Here is an 18,136-nt window from a genome sequence, read left to right on the forward strand (position 1 = left end):
AATTGGATTAACAGCTTCCTCTCTGGCCACTCACCACATGTCATGGTTAGACACTTTTCTCTTTTCAGATTTCCTCATCAGTACAGGAACATTCCAATAATTTCACCCACTCTCTTCCATCTTCACATAAATGATTTTCTCTCACATATTTAATTCTTCATAACTTTTATTGTTCATAATATCCAAACATGATCTGATTCTTATTTTATTTTAGCTTTTTACTAAATCAGTTCACCTAGTCTTGGTGTCTTTTCCTGCCATCCTGACAAAAAAATATTTGTTTTGCTAATCTTTCCTCCTATTTTGTTTTAAGTGACCATATACCATCTTAATATCAAAAATGACAAAATTTTTAATATTCTGCCATCTGTCCAGTCCCCTAATTTTTCTCGGGTCTCGTTGATCAGGCATTTTATTTCTAACCTCAGCTCTCAGTTCCATAAGTTAAAACTGTTTTGAACACTGTTTTGTATGCAGTTGATTCCCTACCATATCAGCTCTGCTAATTTTGTTGTCTGTTTTCTTATTTAGTTTGCCATCTTCACTGAAAACAATTCCTAAATAGCTGAACTGCTTTACTTGTTCAATAAGTTCTCCGTTCAGAATGTGATTGATGTTTTCAATGTTCGTGCCTATTTTCATAGGCTTTGTCTTTTTATTAATGACTTTTATACCAAATTCATTACAGTTGTTATTCAGTTTAGTTAGGGAATTCTGCAGTCCTCTACAGGATTTGTTTGAATACATCATCTGCATAAAGTAAAGAGCTGAGTTGAATATCTCCAATTTTGATACCAGACATACCACTGCCCTTCATAATATGTATCCTTGTTTCACACCTGATTTAACATCAACATGTTCCTGTACCTCCTTCAATTCTAACTGCTGACTTTCAACTCAGATATGGACTATGTATTGCTTGGAATAATGTCTCATTTACACCATATAATTGTGATTTTATGTTTATAATATCCAAACATGATCTGATTTTTCTTCATATAATTGTAATTCTAAAAGGTTTTTTATAAGATTGATGCAGGGGAAATGTTTCAGCTGTGTGATAGTGATGGAAGAACAAGATGTCATCCCTGGAAATTAAGGAAAAGTGTGGTTAACAAGGGTATGAGAACGAGGTTTTTCGCCTGGAGGGTGGTGAATGAGTGGAATGCATTGCCTGACTCAGTTGTGAGGTCTTCGTCTGTAAATGAATTCAAGAACAGATATGATAGATATTGTTTTGATAGTTTGGGTCTCCCGCAATGAGTCTGCTGACTCCATGGAGATACCCATAATAATAATGTTTAGAACAGCTTTTCTAGATGAGCTTTTTCCAGATCTACAAAAGTATTTTTAGATCATATGACAAGGAAAAGGCTGCCTTTTGTAGTATTTGTCTTTCCAAAGTACTCGAGAATCTGATCTTGACAACCTCTATTTCATCTGATCTAAATTGATTTTCTAAAACTCAAGACATAAGTGGAAGAATTCATCATAACTAATTGTAAAATTTTTGGCTACGTTTCATAGCCATTTTCAATATGATTATAGGAAAACAGTTACAAAAAGAAAACATCAGTTCTCTTTTTTTTTTTTTTTTTTTTTTTTTTTTTTTTTTTTTTTTTTGCTTGTTTACCTCTAATCATATTGAAAATGGCTGTGAACTTAGCTGAACGTTCTACAAATAAAAAGATTTAAATGAACGTAAGTCATTCCATAATTAATTAGCTATAACTGAACTCTATTTGATTTGAACTCAACTTGTTCCAGAAGCTTTTCTTCCATAATTTTTCTTGGTCTCAAGTATGTTTGCATAAATCTTATCTGGAATGCATTCATTTTTGAAATTATGGATTCTACAACCATGTTAAAATAACTCTTTATTATCCCGACGTTTCGATCTTCATATCAAGATCATCATCTGAAGCATACATAAATATACAAGACAAATATACAAACAAACAAAGACGAAATCTCGATACTTAACAAAGGTTTAAATTATGCCATAGCACCCAAATCGATGAACAAACTTGAATTTATTTGTAATATTGAAAGAGGCCTAAGATTAATCCCAAATAACATAGCAGAAAAAATGCACTTAGAAACCGCCAACATTTTAAATCATAAAAAAACAATAACAAGCAACCTAACGCAACACAAATTATCAGCAATAAAATCACTAAAGTCAAATCCCAACATCTTAATAACCAGAGCAGATAAAAAAAGTGCTACCATTATCTTAAACCGAACCACGTATGTGGAAAAAATGAATCTGCTGGTCTCAGACAATAACACATACCAATTAGTTAACTATAACCCGACTAATAGAATAAAAAAGAAAACAGAGAATCTACTTAAGTCAATTACCACATGGCCCAAAGATACGGTCAAAAAACTATTTCCACACTACGCTCATTCCCCAAGAATTTACGAGCTACCAAAAATTCAAAAAGAAAACACACCGCTAAGGCCTATAGTTGAAGGGATTGATAGCCCGACTTATTACTTAGACAAAAAATTAGCGGCAACACTCAAGGAGCTAGTAGGTCATTCCTCCCCCCCGCCTCCTATATCAAAAACACAATACCTCATAAACATCATCAAAGACATTACATTAGAAAAAGATGATCTATTAGTCAGTTTTGACGTCTCTGTCCTTTTTACGAATGTCCCAATCAATAACACAATTCTTCTTTTACAGAACAAATTTCCTCCAGATATCACTGCGCTCTTTGCGCATGTATTACTTTCTGGTTATTGTGTATGGCAAAATGCTTTCTACCTACAAAAAGAAGGCACAGCCATGGGCTCGCCATTATCCTCCCCAGATTGCTAACTTTTATGTGGAACATTTTGAACAACTTGCTTCAGGTTCCTCCCCTTTAAAACCAAAAGTCTGGCTTAGATACGTCGACGATGTTTTTGCGATCTGGTCTCATGGCCACTATACACATTCCTTAGCCACCTAAACAAGCAACACAAATGCATACAGTTCACAATTGAGATTGAAAAACATAACACACCGCCGTTTCTAGATACACTTGTCACACGTCTTCCCCCGGGCAATCTTTCCTTCATTGTTTACCGGAAACCGACACACTGGCCAATATATAAACACAAACACCTACCACCACCCAACACAAAAACTATGTGTTATCAATACCCTAAAAAACAGGGCTCTGAAGATCTGCTCCAATGAACAGGCACTGAAAAACGAATTTAAAGTGATCAGCAATACTTTTCAAAAAAATGGATACAGCTAAAACACTATTAACAAAATTCTCTACAAGACCTCAATAAAAAACAAAGACAAACCAGACTACAGTAAAACTATAACCATTCCCTATATTAAAGGGACATCAGACAATATAAACAGAGTACTACAAAAATACAACTTCAAGCCACCTTTAAACCTCCTGCAAAATTAAAAAGCTTGCTCAACTCATCCAAAGACCCACCCTGGAGTCTACCATATTTACTGCACCTGCAACATACCATACATAGGAGAAACAGGATGCACAATTCCAATCAGACAAAAAGAACATAAACGACACATCAAATATAATAATTATAGTGAAGCTGGCCTTTCTGATCATGCCGTGAACACCTTACATAGAATTGACTGGAAAAGCACTAGTTGTCTACATCACACCAAAACATGGTATGAACATAAATTTAAGGAAGCTTGTGAGATCGTTATCAACCACCCCAATCTAAACAATAATGATGGTCTAAAAATCCCATACATATGGAAGGCATATATTCATCCCACGAATCCTTCCTCTCTAAGAACAACTATAAGCAAGCCTGTAGAAAATCCAGGATCCTAAATCTAAAATAACAGCTTTAATACTATAAAATAGGTCATCACTGTTAAAGAAAAAATCTATAAGAAAGAATGTTTATTCATGTTGTAATTTATAAATAATATTTTTTTTTTTAAATCAAAAATAACAATTGTAATAATAGAAATAGGACATCACTGTTACTTGAAGGAAAACCATCTGTAAGCAAGAATGTTTATTCATGTAATCATAAATTAAATCTAGCTTGATGTAATTTTTTTTTTTTTTTTTTTTCTCACTAGCGGTCATGCCAGTGAGTAGCATGTGATCAATTATTGTTTCTCTAGCTTACAGTTTGAAATGTAACGCATCTTGTCTTGTATATTTATATATGCTCCAGATGATGATCTTGATTTGAAGATCGAAACGCCGGGATAATAAAAAGAGTTATTTTAACACAGTTGTAGAATCCATAATTTCAAAAATGAATGCTGATCACTGTGTTACACTAAAAGAAAGGCTTATCTTTAATGCTTTTAAAGGTATCATATTCAGTTTATTTCCATTTTTATAGATAGGTGGCTATGAAAGTCTTGCTCTAATTGTTTGAAATTCAACAATGTGATCAGGCCTTCTGACATGATTTGTACATTTCTGCTTTGAATGTCATCTATTCCAGCTGCCTTTCCACATTTCAGATTTTTGATTTTTTTTTTTTTCTACCTTAAGTTTCAATATGTACTCCCAACTGCATTCCACTTGACTATTTTCTACCATTGTTCTGTCACCTTTATCATTTCTCATTCCTTTTACAGTACAGTCATCCCTCCTCGACTTACGGCCATGATCCCATAATGGAATAAATAACATTTTCGACTATACTTCAGAACAAGATGCAGGCAAGTGTAAAGTAAAAAGGTTTTTATTCAGCAACAATGCAATGGTAACAGTGCATTCAGTGGCAGCAACCTCCCTTGGCAGTTGGCAAGTAGCTTCAACAGTTCCTCTGTTGATTTTGTGTTTAAAAAATAGGTTGTGTATTTATCGTTAAATATTTCACGATATTTTGTGCAACATAGCCTCGACATGCCCAGTTAAAAACCTAGTGAAGAATCACAGAAAAAGAGGCAAGCAATTGATCTTGAAATGAAGTTACAACTTCCATGATAGTGATGAAGCATCAACAAGGTCCTATCATTGATTGGAAAAGCTACTTCCATCATGCATAGAGGACCCAAACCATAAGCGCATACCTCTTAGCACTATGACCATAACAACTAAGGCACTAAGTCTCTTCAGCATGTTGAAGGAGAAAGCAGAACCTGATTATGACTACGAATTCAACACTTCCAGTTTGTTCATGAGATTCAAGCAGCATTTTGCACTGCATAATGTAAAAATGTATGGTGAATCTGCAAGTTCCAATGAGAAGGCTGCCAAAGAGTTTGTGGAGAAATTGGATAAAATTATTATGGAGGAAAATTATTTGCCACAGCAAATATTTAATATGGATGAGACCTCCTTGTTTCGGGAAAAAACGCTCAAGCGGACAATTCATCCACAAAAAGCTAAAATCTATGCCTGGTTTCAAAGCTCTTAAAGACCATGTTATGATTCTGTTAGGGGGTAATGTGACTGGATATAAACTGAAACCATTTGTGATATGGCACGGTGAGAATCCATGAGCCTTTAAAAACACTAGGAAGCACACTCTTCCAGTTCAATAGCAGAGATATAAAAATCTGTGGATGACTCAAAAATTGTTTGCAGATGCCTTAATCAACTGTAATGCAAGTGAAATAGAAAGCCATTGTGTGAAAGAAAATGTAGAATTTAAAATTTTATTAATTCTAGATAATGCTCCAGGTCATCCGTCTTATATCACCGATCTTTACCAAGTTCAAGGTCATTTTTGTCCCTCCAAACGCTACTTCATTGATCCAACTGATGGATCAGGGAGTTGTTTAAGGCTTATTATCTACGGAGAACTTTTTCACAAGCCATTTCTGCTACTGAAGGAAATGACCAGACTCTCATGCAATTCTGGAAAGCATTCAATATTTATCATGTTATTAAAAATATTGCTGTAGTTTGTGACGAAGTAATCCCACAATGTATGAGTGGCATATGGAAAAAGACATTAAAAAAGCTTTGTGCACAATTTTGGAAGTTTTGAAAAAATGAAGTCCTTTGTAAATTGAGGGAAGAAATAGTGGACCTAGCAAACAATCTGAATCTCGAAGTGAATGATGATGACATAATTCAACTCATAGAAAGTGACCCTGAGGAGCGACCAATGAAGAATTGGTTGAACTGGAGGGTTGCAGAAGAGGAAAAAGAAAAACAAGAAGAGGTAATTAAACAATTTACAGTGAAGGGTATTGCAGAAGTGTTCTCTGCAGTTAGCGATGTTCTCAAATTGGCTGAAGACATGAACCCCAATGTTGAATGATACTTATTAGTAGAGAGGAAAGTACATGATGCATTTGCTTGCTATAAACAAATTTATAATGAAAAGAAGAAGAGGAATAAGCAAAGCACATTGGACATTTTCATCAAAAAAAATGAAGGTCACACCAGAAGAACTGCAGCCTGGTCCTTCACAAAGGGAAGGTAATGAAGATGTGATTGTGGAGGAATTGGGTGATTATTCTCCTGTTTTATAGTGGCAGTAATGCACTGTATAATTTTATAATAAGGTTTAAAAATTAAAATGACAGTATACTTATTACTGTTAAGTTCCTAATCCCTATAACTCTGTTGATTTAACGTATCAACTTATGTCCGAACCAACTTACGTCGTGCTGGATAGAACGGAACCTCAGTGTAAGTCGAGGGATGGCTGTATTCCTACCTCCATATACAAGGGTGTGCTGAAAAGTTGTAATAATCACCATGAATGAGTCACAGTATAATCATATAACTTAGACATTATTCTACATATTCCCCATGAAGTGTTATACACTTGTTACAATGCTGCTGAATCATTTACAGTTCTCGGGAGAAAAAAGTCTTTCCCTTGTTGCACAATCCAGTCCTCAGCTGCAAATATGACTTCATCTGTGGTAAATTTTGTTCCTTTCAAGTGATTTTTTAAATTTGGGCCAGATCTGGCAAATAGGATGGGTGAAGCAGACATTAAAATCCTAAGTTGTGTTTATCTGTTGGGTTTCATTAGCAGTGTGATCAGGTACATTATCTTGCAAAAGCAACATGCCTCTGCTCAGTTTCCTGCAACTTTTTCCTTTGATACCTTCCTCGATTCCTTCAGACCTGTTGAATAAACTGCTGCTGTAACAGTTTAACTTTATTGAAGTACTTGGTAAGGATTATGCCATCCATATCCCTAAAGACAATGGCAAGAACCTTTCCTGCTGACTTTTGGGTTTGGAACTTCTTTGGCCATGGAGAACTTTTGTGTCTTCACTCCATTGACTGTTGTTTAGTCGTTGGGTCATAGTGATGAAGCCGTGTTTCATCAACAGTCACAATACGAGCTAAAAAATTTGCGCCTGATTTCTCAAAATGACCCAAAATCCCTTGAGATGACAGCACATGTTCTCTCTTTTGGTCATCATTCAAACATTTGGCGACCCACTTCACTAAGAGTGTCTGCATGTCTAGGTGTTAGTGGATGATGACCCCAACTCCTTTCCTGGATATCCCTAGAGTCTTTGCAATGTTTTTGGCTGGTATTCATCTATCATCAAGGATCAAGGCATGCATTGCATTCATGTTTTCAGGTGTGTGATCGCTGTGGAAGGTCTTCCTGATCTGGGAGCATCTGTTGTCTCAGGATGCCCAATTTTAAACTTGGCCACCCATCTGGCAGCTGTTGGATATGCTGGGGCACAGTCCCCTAAAGTCTCACGCACCTCTGTGTCTTTGAATTTCTTCAAAACTTATGACATGTCTTCTTATATATATATCCTAAAAGAAAAAGAACAAATTATTACAATTTGATGAAACGTGGGGGTTAAAGGGTTTTAAAATATGTTCTTTCTTGTGGTTATGTCAGTTGCTTTAATATTGTTTTTGTTCTAGGTGTTTATCAGAACTTTTCAGAAATTTTCCTGGTGAGAAGGGCTCCTCCAAATTTTCTTTATCATCTCTGTTGTACAGTTCCCCACCATATTGATTTCCAGTTCTTCTGTTAGTACTGCTCCATTCCTGTCTTTGATGATATTCAATTTGGGCTTAAATGCATTTTAGGTCACAAACTAAACAAAATATCTTTTTATAATCATGCCTCCTCATCTGGAACTCTATTGCTTTACATTTATTAGTATAAAACTTTTCCTTTTCCTTCTTATCTACATAATCTCTTATATTCTTCGGTCCTTTTGTTTCTTTGTTCTGTTTTAGCTTCTGTTGCATTCTCTATTTCCAGAGGCTAACATCTTGCAAGTAGGGGTGTTATAGAGATAAGTGATATTATTGAGTGGTGACTTTAAAATATAAATATTTGTTTTTCACATAACTATTTTTTGTGGAATTGCAGTTTAAGTTATTTCCTGTTTAGATATTCAGGTGCAGATATATCTGTTTTGGTCAGAGATTCGTTGATGCAGCCAGTAAGGAAAGTACAAACAGCTACACATTTCCGTAGGGTAAGTGAATATGTCTGTTGTTTTTATATATTTATAAATAGAATGAACTCTTATATTTGACTACATTAGGAAATTTTGTCTGATATCTGAGAAATTTTTATATAATAAAGTGTGACTAATTTAATTATTTGAATGTGTTGAAGTGAGCTAAGTCATGTAAATATGTATGTGTGTATTTTTCTTTCCTAGCATTCCTGAATCAAAAATTTCATCAAAATCCATCCAACCAAGGCAGTCATATCTCATTATATAGTAAAATTATAATGAGTTCACTCACTTTAGCAAATTTCCCAAAACGTTTTGGTAAAATCTCAATAACAACAATGCTATTTTATATTAAACGTTTATTATACTGAGTAAAAATAATTTTAAACAAGCAATGACGACAATTTATTGAATATGCAGACTGTATACATGCATGGGCAACTGATAAAAGAATTTGACTTTTAATCTTCTATCTGCTAATGCCTTTATTGCCCAAAGGGAGTAGGCAAGGCTGTTTTAGTCCTGCCTAACTTTTGCAGAATGCAAGGTCTTTATCCTTAAGCTATCAGAGATAGCTTACTCAAACTATAAGTGATTTTAAATGGCTTCTGGTGAAAAGAGTACCTCAGACAGCTCTTCTTGTGGTCCCGAACACTATGTTATTGTCTGAAATAATGTGGGTTCTACGATCTTTTTTGCTGAATTGTTGGGATTAAAACCTTGAGTTTTCAGAAGAAAAAATTCATCTTGCCTGTACCAGAGATAGACTAACTTGGAAACTGGTTGAAGAAAAGCTTAGAATAAGTTCCTATGGTCAGCAACTAGAATTGAACTAAGAATTCTCTTTCTTCAGGCAGCCTAGCATTATGGATGCATACACCATTTCCACGGGGCTACACAAGCAAATTCTGATTTTAAAGCATTGGGATTGCATGTCTTCTTGCTCACAAGACAAAGTTAAAATTTATACTAAAAAGAGAAACTAGTTTAAACATTATGAACATCTAAGCTTATCATTCATCTCATTTTTGGTACATTGTTTTTCTATTTCATTGATTAGATTTAATGTGGTAACTAATTTATTCTATTATTCATTCACCAAGGCATGTGTCTGTTGGTTAGTTTGCCTATATTTGCAGGAGGAAAATCGTTGTCTCCTTCAAAGACTTTTCCTGATAATATCGCTCATAACTTATTTGATCTAACCCTTTTCCCACAGGTTGAACCATGGGTTATATGAAGTGGGAACTTCGCTCTAGAGACCACATGTTCCTATTTATCTAATTCAATGTCACCCACCACATTATCTAATCTACAAGTTAATTTTTTATAAGTCTTTACTATCAATGCTATTAGTTTTTTAATAGTAATTAATTAGTTCTGCAGATACACACACATATATGCCATTGAATATCTCATCACATCAAAGTGCATAGCTTTACATTTACTGACATTGAACCGATAGCCATTTTCAAATGCCCACGATTCCAGCCTATTCAAATCATTCTACAAGATGTATGCCTGTTGCATTCCTGATAACGTTATCTTTGCATTATGAGCAAAAAGCTGTATGCCTCTTATGAAACCTGTTCCCAATGTGATTAATATAAAGATTAAATGATAATGGACCAAGGACTGATCCTTGGGGCACTCCACCAATCACCTTAAATCCTGCAGGCTCACATCCCTAAATCTGGATCCTCCAACTTTGCAACAGTCAATTTTGCAAAAGCCCTGGCAAAATCTAAAAGTATCATGGTGTCTTCCTTCTCCTTGTCTAACTCAACTGCAACATTATTATAAAATGTGAACAAGTTAATCACACATTAACTTTTCATTAGTGAATGCATGCTGTTAATTGCAAAGTATATATATGGGTACTTAACCCATTTTTATATTCCAACTTTTACAATAGTTAGATGCATCATTCTTTTCACTCCTCTGGGATCTTCCCTGTTTCAGAACTCAAATTATGCAGTCAGGTTTTAAAGGAACAGTCAATTCAGCTGAACAAACACACATTTAGAATCCATGTTAATATACCATCAGCCATATTGCTGAATTTGTATTATTATCATTATTATTATTAAGAGAGACCTCCAGGGAGTCAGGGACTCATCAAGGGAGGCCACATATACACACACACACACACACCAGCTATCATGCTTTTTCTTGAATTCATTCACACTGCTTGTACTCACGGGGTGCTTAAGGGTCAAAGCTGTATAACTGAGAGGAGACCTCCACATAGCCTTTAAAGGAATGCAGAGAACCGACCAGGGCTTCTGACCTAATGTCCAATCCTCACTTTCTCGTGGTGCACCCTGTTGGGTATCTACTTTGATACTGAACGAACGAGGATGGGCTGGCAATTTGGGATTTAGCCGACCAAATTGTATTCTTATTGGTTAAACCAAAATAAAAAATGATGGTACAACATGACAAAATTTCATGCCGGCTGGGGCGTCGCCCGGTTAAACAAGGCCCCCGTTGTTTTCGCCAGGGAACCAGGGCGAACAGCGAAAAGTCAGCTACTGGAACAAATCTGAAAACAAACCCCAACTCAACATCACCAGAGTTAAAGATCGGTACTATCAATGTAAGAAGCCTGAATGGCAAAGAAATGGAGCTAGCTGAGGAATTAGATAAGTACCAGATCGACATAATAGGGGTGACTGAAACAAAAAAGACCAAAACTGGTGAGATCTTTCTGAGCAATAAATACAAAATGTTATATTCAGGCAATGACAATCAAGGAAAAGAAGGAGTAGCCATAGTATTCAACACAAAATACGAGGCTAATCTTCTTGAATGGCAGTCAGTCTCAAGTAGAGTAATGTGGGCAAATATGAGAATGGGGAACTGGACAATGAGACTTATTTGTGCCTATGGTCCCACAGAAGGTTCTACTAAGGTAGAAGTGGAGGAATTTTTTGAGGCTTTAGAAAAAGCAACTGACACAATGAAAAAGGAAAAGTTGGTCCTTGTTGGGGATCTAAATAGTAGAGTAGGAAATGATTGTGAGACATACAAAAATATTTTGGGAAAATTTGGAGAAAAGAGCAAAGCTAATAATAATGGCAAATATCTGTTGGATTTCTGCTCAGGACATGGACTGGTTATTACTAACACCATGTTCCAACATAAAAATGTGCACAAATTCACATGGAGAGAAGAGGCTAGGAATAAGAAAAGTCTCATTGACTATGTTATTGTTGATAGTGATGTTTTCTCCCTGGTGCAGGACACCAGAGTGTACAGAGGATTTGAAATTGGAAGTGATCACTATTTAGTCTTGAGCAGGATAAAATTGAATTTCATATTGAAAAGAATAACATGTAAGAAAGTTTTAAAGCGAATAAAAGTTGAGCAGCTCTCAGATGTGAACTGTAGACTAAAATACAGAAATATTATTGAAAAGAAAATGAAAGAGTTTGAGAACAGGAATCAAGCCTTGGAGATTCAGTGGCAAACTCTGAAGGAAACATTGATTGATTCTGCCAGAGAGGCATGTGGTGAGGTTGTGTGCAAGGATAAAAAAATCAGAACTCCCTGGTGGACACAGGAAGTTAAAGAGGCAGTGAAGGAAAAGAAGAAAGCATATCAAAAGTTCCTGGCAAATAAGTCAGCTTTTACTCTTACAGAATACAGAGACAAATGTAAGAAAGCTAAACAGTGTGTAAAACTAGCTAAACAAAAGTCATGGGAGGACTTTGGCAAGAATATAGAAAATAAATATCAAGAAGGTGGCAAAATATTCTGGAGGTTGTTGAAGAAGCTTAGGAATGGAGGAAAGAGTGCTGTAAAAGGAATTAGAGATGATAAAGGTGAAATGAAAACAGGAGAAAAAGATATCCTTGAAGTATGGAGTAATTACTTTGAAAAACTGCTAAATGAAACAAGTAGTGATGACAGCACAGTGATAAAAAACACTGACCAGGCATGCAGTCAGGAATACATATCCATAATTGAAGTAGAAAAAGCCATCAAAGGCTTGAAATGTGGAAAGGCAGCAGGAGTAGATGATATTCGACCAGAAATGCTGAAGTATGGTGGTATAAGAGTCTTACAGTGGCTGCACTGCATAGTTCAGAAAGCCTGGACAGAGGGACGAATTCCCGATGATTGGAGTAGAGCTCTCATAGTACCCATATATAAAAAGGGAAATAAAACTGAATGTGAGAATTACAGAGGTATTTCCCTACTGAGTGTTCCTGGCAAGATCTATGCAAGTATACTTGAGAAACGGTTGAGAAGAATTGTGGAAGAAAAGCTTGGTGAAGAACAAGCTGGATTCAGGCCAAATAGAGGCTGTCAGGATCAGATCTTCACTTTACGACAAATAGTCGAGAAAGCATGGGAATATAACAAAGATCTGTATTTAAGTTTTGTCGATTTGGAAAAGGCATATGACAAGGTGCCAAGAGAGAAGCTATTCAATACGCTGCAGTTATATGGTGTCAATGGGGCATTATATCAAGCAATACTTAGTCTTTATTTGAGTTGTGAGTCAGCAGTTAGAATTGAAGGAAGTACAGGAAGATGGTTTAATGTTAAATCTGGTGTGAGACAAGGATGTACATTATCCCCTCTGTTATTCATTATCTATATGGATCACATTATGAAGGAATGTGGTATTAAACCTGATATCAAAATTGGAGATGTTAATGTCAGCTCTTTGCTTTATGCGGATGATGTTATACTTCTAAATAAATCCGCTACAAGTCTGCAAGATTCTCTGACTAAATTGAATAGCTGTTGTAATAGATATGGTATGAAGGTCAGCAATAAAAAGACAAAGACAATGAAAATAGGCAGAATCATTGAAAATGTCAACTGTGTTGTGAATGGAAAACCTGTGGAACAAGTAAAACATTTCAGCTACTTAGGCACAATTTTTACTGAAGATGGTAAACTAAATATAGAAATAGACAACAGAATCAGCAAAGCTGGTATCGTGGGAAGTCAATTGAATAAATTCATATGGAATAAGAAAGAAATTAGTCGGAACACTAAATTAGCTGTATACAAGACTGTGTTCAAACCAATTTTAACCTATGGATCTGAGAGCTGGGTCAGAAGTAAAACACTTGACCAAAGACTAGAGACCGCAGATATGAGAGTCCTGAGAAAGATTAGAGGCGTGAACAGATGGCATCAATGGCAATATCATATTAAAAATGAGGATATTAGGAAAGAACTTCACATTGTGAGCATCCAGGAATGCGTTAGCAGAGCTAATCTCAGATGGTATGGTCACTTAAATAGAATGGGAGAGGAAAGATTAGCAAAACAAGTGTTCTCTGCCAGGTTGGCAGGAAAACGACCCAGAGGAAGACCAAGATATAGGTGGATTGATACGGTACAAAGTGCCTTAGACGATAGAAATATAAGATCTGATAATGTTGGAGTCTTGACAAGTAACAGACTGATTTGGAGGAAAATTGTAGATAGGAAGTTAGTGATGATGTAATTTTTTCATGTAGTACTGTCATATCCTGTACACCCCTTGAGGGTACAAGGCAGGAATTTGATGATGATGATGATGATGCTTGTACTCACACATCCAATGGCAATCTATTCCAATCACACACCACCCTGTGAGAAAAATTTGGTCCTCACCTTTCAGAAGTTTGTAAGTCTCAATCATATCGCTCCTCTTTCTCTTGTTTGCTAGTGTCTGCACTCTACAAATTTTCAATCTGCCTTCATAATCAGTATGCCACAATCCTGATATTTTTAAAACTCTCCTATGTACTCTCTCCACTATATCGAATTACAATGGAAACCAGACCTGTGCACAATAGTCAAGTGCAGTCTTATCAAGGCCTTGTAAAGAGGCAAAATGACATCCTTATCTTTGCATGTGAATGTTCGTTTCAGCATTGCAGTTATCTTTTGAGTTGTATTTGCAATCTTTGCTACTTGGCCCCTGAACATCAACTTCCTATTTCCAAAATCCCTAGCCTGATCAGTTTCTTCTATCATCTTCTCACCAATATAATACGATATTGGATATCTAATCACGCTGAAGTGAATGACTTTACATTTACTGACATTCATTTTCCCATCCCCCATAATTCTAGCCTATTCAAATCATTCTGCAAGTACTGCATCAACAGCATTCCTAATTACCTTACCTATCTTTGCATCATCAGAAAAATAGATGTATGTCGCTTGTAAAATCCTTCCCAATATCATTAATGTACAGATCGAAAAACAATGGACCAAGGACTGATCCTTAATGCACATCACTGGTTATCTTTAATCTTGCAGATTCACATGTCCACTTTCAACTTTTTGATATCTGTCAGTCAGCCATCCTCTTATCCACACTAATATTCTATAATCCAAACCCATATTCTCCAATTTATGCAACAGTCTACCATGCTGTATTCTGTCAAAAGCCTTAGCAAAATCCAAAAGTATCATAGTGTATCCATTCCCCTTGTCTAGGTCAAAGAAATGTGAGCAAGTTGCTAAAACATGCCTTCCCTTAGTAAACCCATGTTGCTCATTGCAAAGTAGAGATTCACTGTCAACCCATTTCTGATTGTGAAACCTAATCAATTTTTTCAAAATCTTCACCACCACTCCTGAGATACTAATACAGTAGGTCAATATTTGGATACATCAGTCTTTGCACCAAACTTGTGCAGTGGAATTATTATACATTCTTTACATTGCTGCAGAATCCTCCCTGTTCTCAGACTCATTAAACAGCCTGGTTAAAGATATAGCCAGTGCAGCTGAACACTCTTTCAGCACATGTGCAGATATCTCATCAGTCCCTATTGCTGAATTCTTTTTCAGTTTGTGCAACAGCTCTAATATCTCGTCCTCATACACCTCAGTTTCTTCATCCAGTGAAGCGATAGCAGTGAGCTCAATGTTGCATACACCAGGTTGATAGCTTTTAACAAAATGGGCACTCTTTAGTTTAACAACCGCTTCTGCATCTGTAACCCTCACAGCATCTGCATTTAGAAGACTTATTCTTTCATATTCATTGTTCCTTTTGCTTGCAGCATATCAGTAGAATTCTTGTGGGTTGTCTTTAGCACTCAGAGCCAGTCGTCTTTTCATACTCAGACCTCTTTCCATACAACAGATGTGATTATTCTAGCCTGCTGTGTATAATTTTCATAACGGACATCATCCTTATACACACAGTATTCCTTCCATATCATCCTTTTCTTACGAATCTCTTGCTTAATAAGATTACACATCCATTTGACTCCTACTATATTTATTCTTCGAACTCTCGGGACATATTCTGATTTCTCAACATTTAAGTATTGTTTAAATGCTTCCCATGCACTGTCCATATTCTTCCCATCCAGCAATCGATCCATTTCCACTGAACTTAGTATACTCCTCAGCTGGTCATAATTTCCTGCTTTGTAGTTCAGCATGTAACCTTTTCTGAATGGAACATTCATAAACTTAGTCACTTCCCAAGTGAGTACCACATGAATGCTGTCACCAACTGGAGGCAGAATAGTTGCATCTTTAACTGAAATGTCCTCTGACACTATAATCAAATCTAACAATCTTTGACTTTGCCGCTTAAGAAAGTTGTCCTGCAACAGCTCAAATTCTTTTTCATTCTTCTCATAATATTCTACCGCTACCCAATCAATATTTAGATAATTAAAGTCTCCCATGGTGATTAATCTTTTTGCGCTCATCTTTTCTATTTGGTAATGCATTTCCTCTGATTTCTTCTAGTGATGCTTCACTAGCAACTGATCCACTAGGTCTGTAACAATACCCCACTATGTTATTGATCTTGTTAGATTCCACCTCACACCAGATGGCTTCAAACTAACTGCCACATGAAATACTGTTAGCAGCACACCCCCTCCACTCCTATTCTCTCTCTCTATCTTTCCTTTACACTCAATACCAGTTAGTATGTCTGATTGTGATAGCCAGGTCTCACTAATGCCTACAATCCTAGATCCCAACATATTGACCAAAGCAACAACTTCTACCCCTTTTTTATTGATATTCTTAGCATTCATGTATAGACATAATAATCTACCTGCCTGTTGTTTTATATACTCTTGTTTACAGTATGCATGACACAGTTGGACAACTTGCAGATCTCTATTTTTCTCTAGTGACTTATACATGTAGACATCTTTGCACACATTTGATGAGTCCAAACTGGATGAACACAAAGTTAAAATCATTCTCTTCTCATCAACATTTCTCTGATAAAGTTCATTCCCATCATTAACACAATTATATAACATTGTTGCTCTTACACTCACATTCTCACCATTCCTCCCTTTACAGTTTAGTTTCCCTGACTCTGTGTTAGGTCTCATACTAATTATTAGTTTATCAAGACTTCTAATACAAAACGCATTCAGGTGTAGACCATCCCTCTTATACAAATCCAATCTTCCCTCAAACTTACTCCACACATCCAAAAACTTGCATCCATTCCTTATACACAGCTTACACATTTTGAATCGTTTGCCACCATAGCCCTTCTTAATTCATTTTTTTTTCATATTGAGGTAAAATACTGATGATTTTCACTTTCTGACTCTTCACTCTGTCTTCTTCCAACAACCCTTTCATGTCCTCTCTAATATGAACTTATTGCTAGTTAAGTCATTAGTACCTACTATAATTACAATCTCGTTTACTTTTCTGTTTTTGAATTGCTTTCTTTATATTCTTAATTGGGGGATATTCCCCCCCCCCCCAGCGCCTATGCCACCAAACCCCCTGAGTTCCAGGACTGGTAGGCCGGTTCTCCTTGAATTCTGATGACTCGAATTTTGAAGACCCAACACTCGGGGTAGCCCCTGAGTTTCAAAACGTTTCAAAAAACGTGACATAAAAAGCTTATCATTTTATATACAAGTAGTCCTTGACTTACACCGATTCGCACTTATGAGGGCCAAATTATTATTAAAAATTCTCTAATTTAACTTTGCCGCCAGCATATACATACATATATCACATTACTTTTGTATATGCATTGCAGCGTCGTCATTAGTCGACAAGCAAAGCCTATCACTAATACACAATAACCACTGCCATGATTCACCCACTTCTAATCTAAATCTGTGTACTTTGTAGATTATATAACCATATAAAAATGTAATATAAGTTATAAGAAAACTGTTATTTGAAAACATTCACAAAATTAGAATAATTTTTAACATGGTTCAAAATATTAGAATAATGCAAAAATAAATGCACAAAAATTACAAAGGGAAACAACATGATAATTAGTACTTTGTTGCATCCCCCTTAGCTTTTGACCATTCGTAAATGGTTGGGCATATTATTTACTAGTAGTTCAGCAGTCATTTTTATGAAAACATGCCCATATAATCTGCAGATAGAAACAAGTTCATTTTGTCTCTTGGGGCAACTTCTTGAAGACATTTCTTCCTAATTCCCCACAAATTCTCAATGGGATTTAAATCTGGTGAGTTTGCTGGCCAAGGAATTACATTGATTTTCCTTTCTTTGAGTAATCTAGTGGTGGTCTTGGAAGTGTGACAAGAAGCTAAATCTTGCTGAAAAAGGAAATCGCCATCACATAAATTTTCCGACGCTGGCAACATAAAGTGCACAATAATTTCTTGGTACACTTTGGAATTGACTCTTTCGTACACAATACACAGCTTACCTGGACTCTCTGTAGTCATACAAGCCCATACTATGACAGAGGTTGAACATTTCACTGAATGTTTGATACATTCTTTATCAAATGCTTCTTGCTTAAGA

General features: G+C 36.0%; 1 protein-coding gene across 1 annotated transcript in view; it reads left to right on the top strand.

Annotated features, from left to right (window-relative positions):
- The window catches only part of Vps4 (vacuolar protein sorting 4), a 216,813-nt gene that overhangs the window by 155,964 nt on the left and 42,713 nt on the right, over positions 1 to 18,136 (top strand). Inside the window, exon 10 of the mRNA XM_090398397.1 lies at positions 8,305 to 8,392. Within this exon, the coding sequence (XP_090254523.1) occupies positions 8,305 to 8,392 (88 nt within the window). The remainder of the gene's footprint in view (positions 1 to 8,304; positions 8,393 to 18,136) is intronic.

The sequence above is a fragment of the Typopeltis vanoorti genome, chromosome 9 (genome assembly GCF_054136105.1).
Source record: "Typopeltis vanoorti isolate ZY-2024b chromosome 9, IOZ_Tvanoo_1.0, whole genome shotgun sequence".
Taxonomy (NCBI): Eukaryota; Metazoa; Arthropoda; class Arachnida; order Uropygi; family Thelyphonidae; genus Typopeltis; species Typopeltis vanoorti.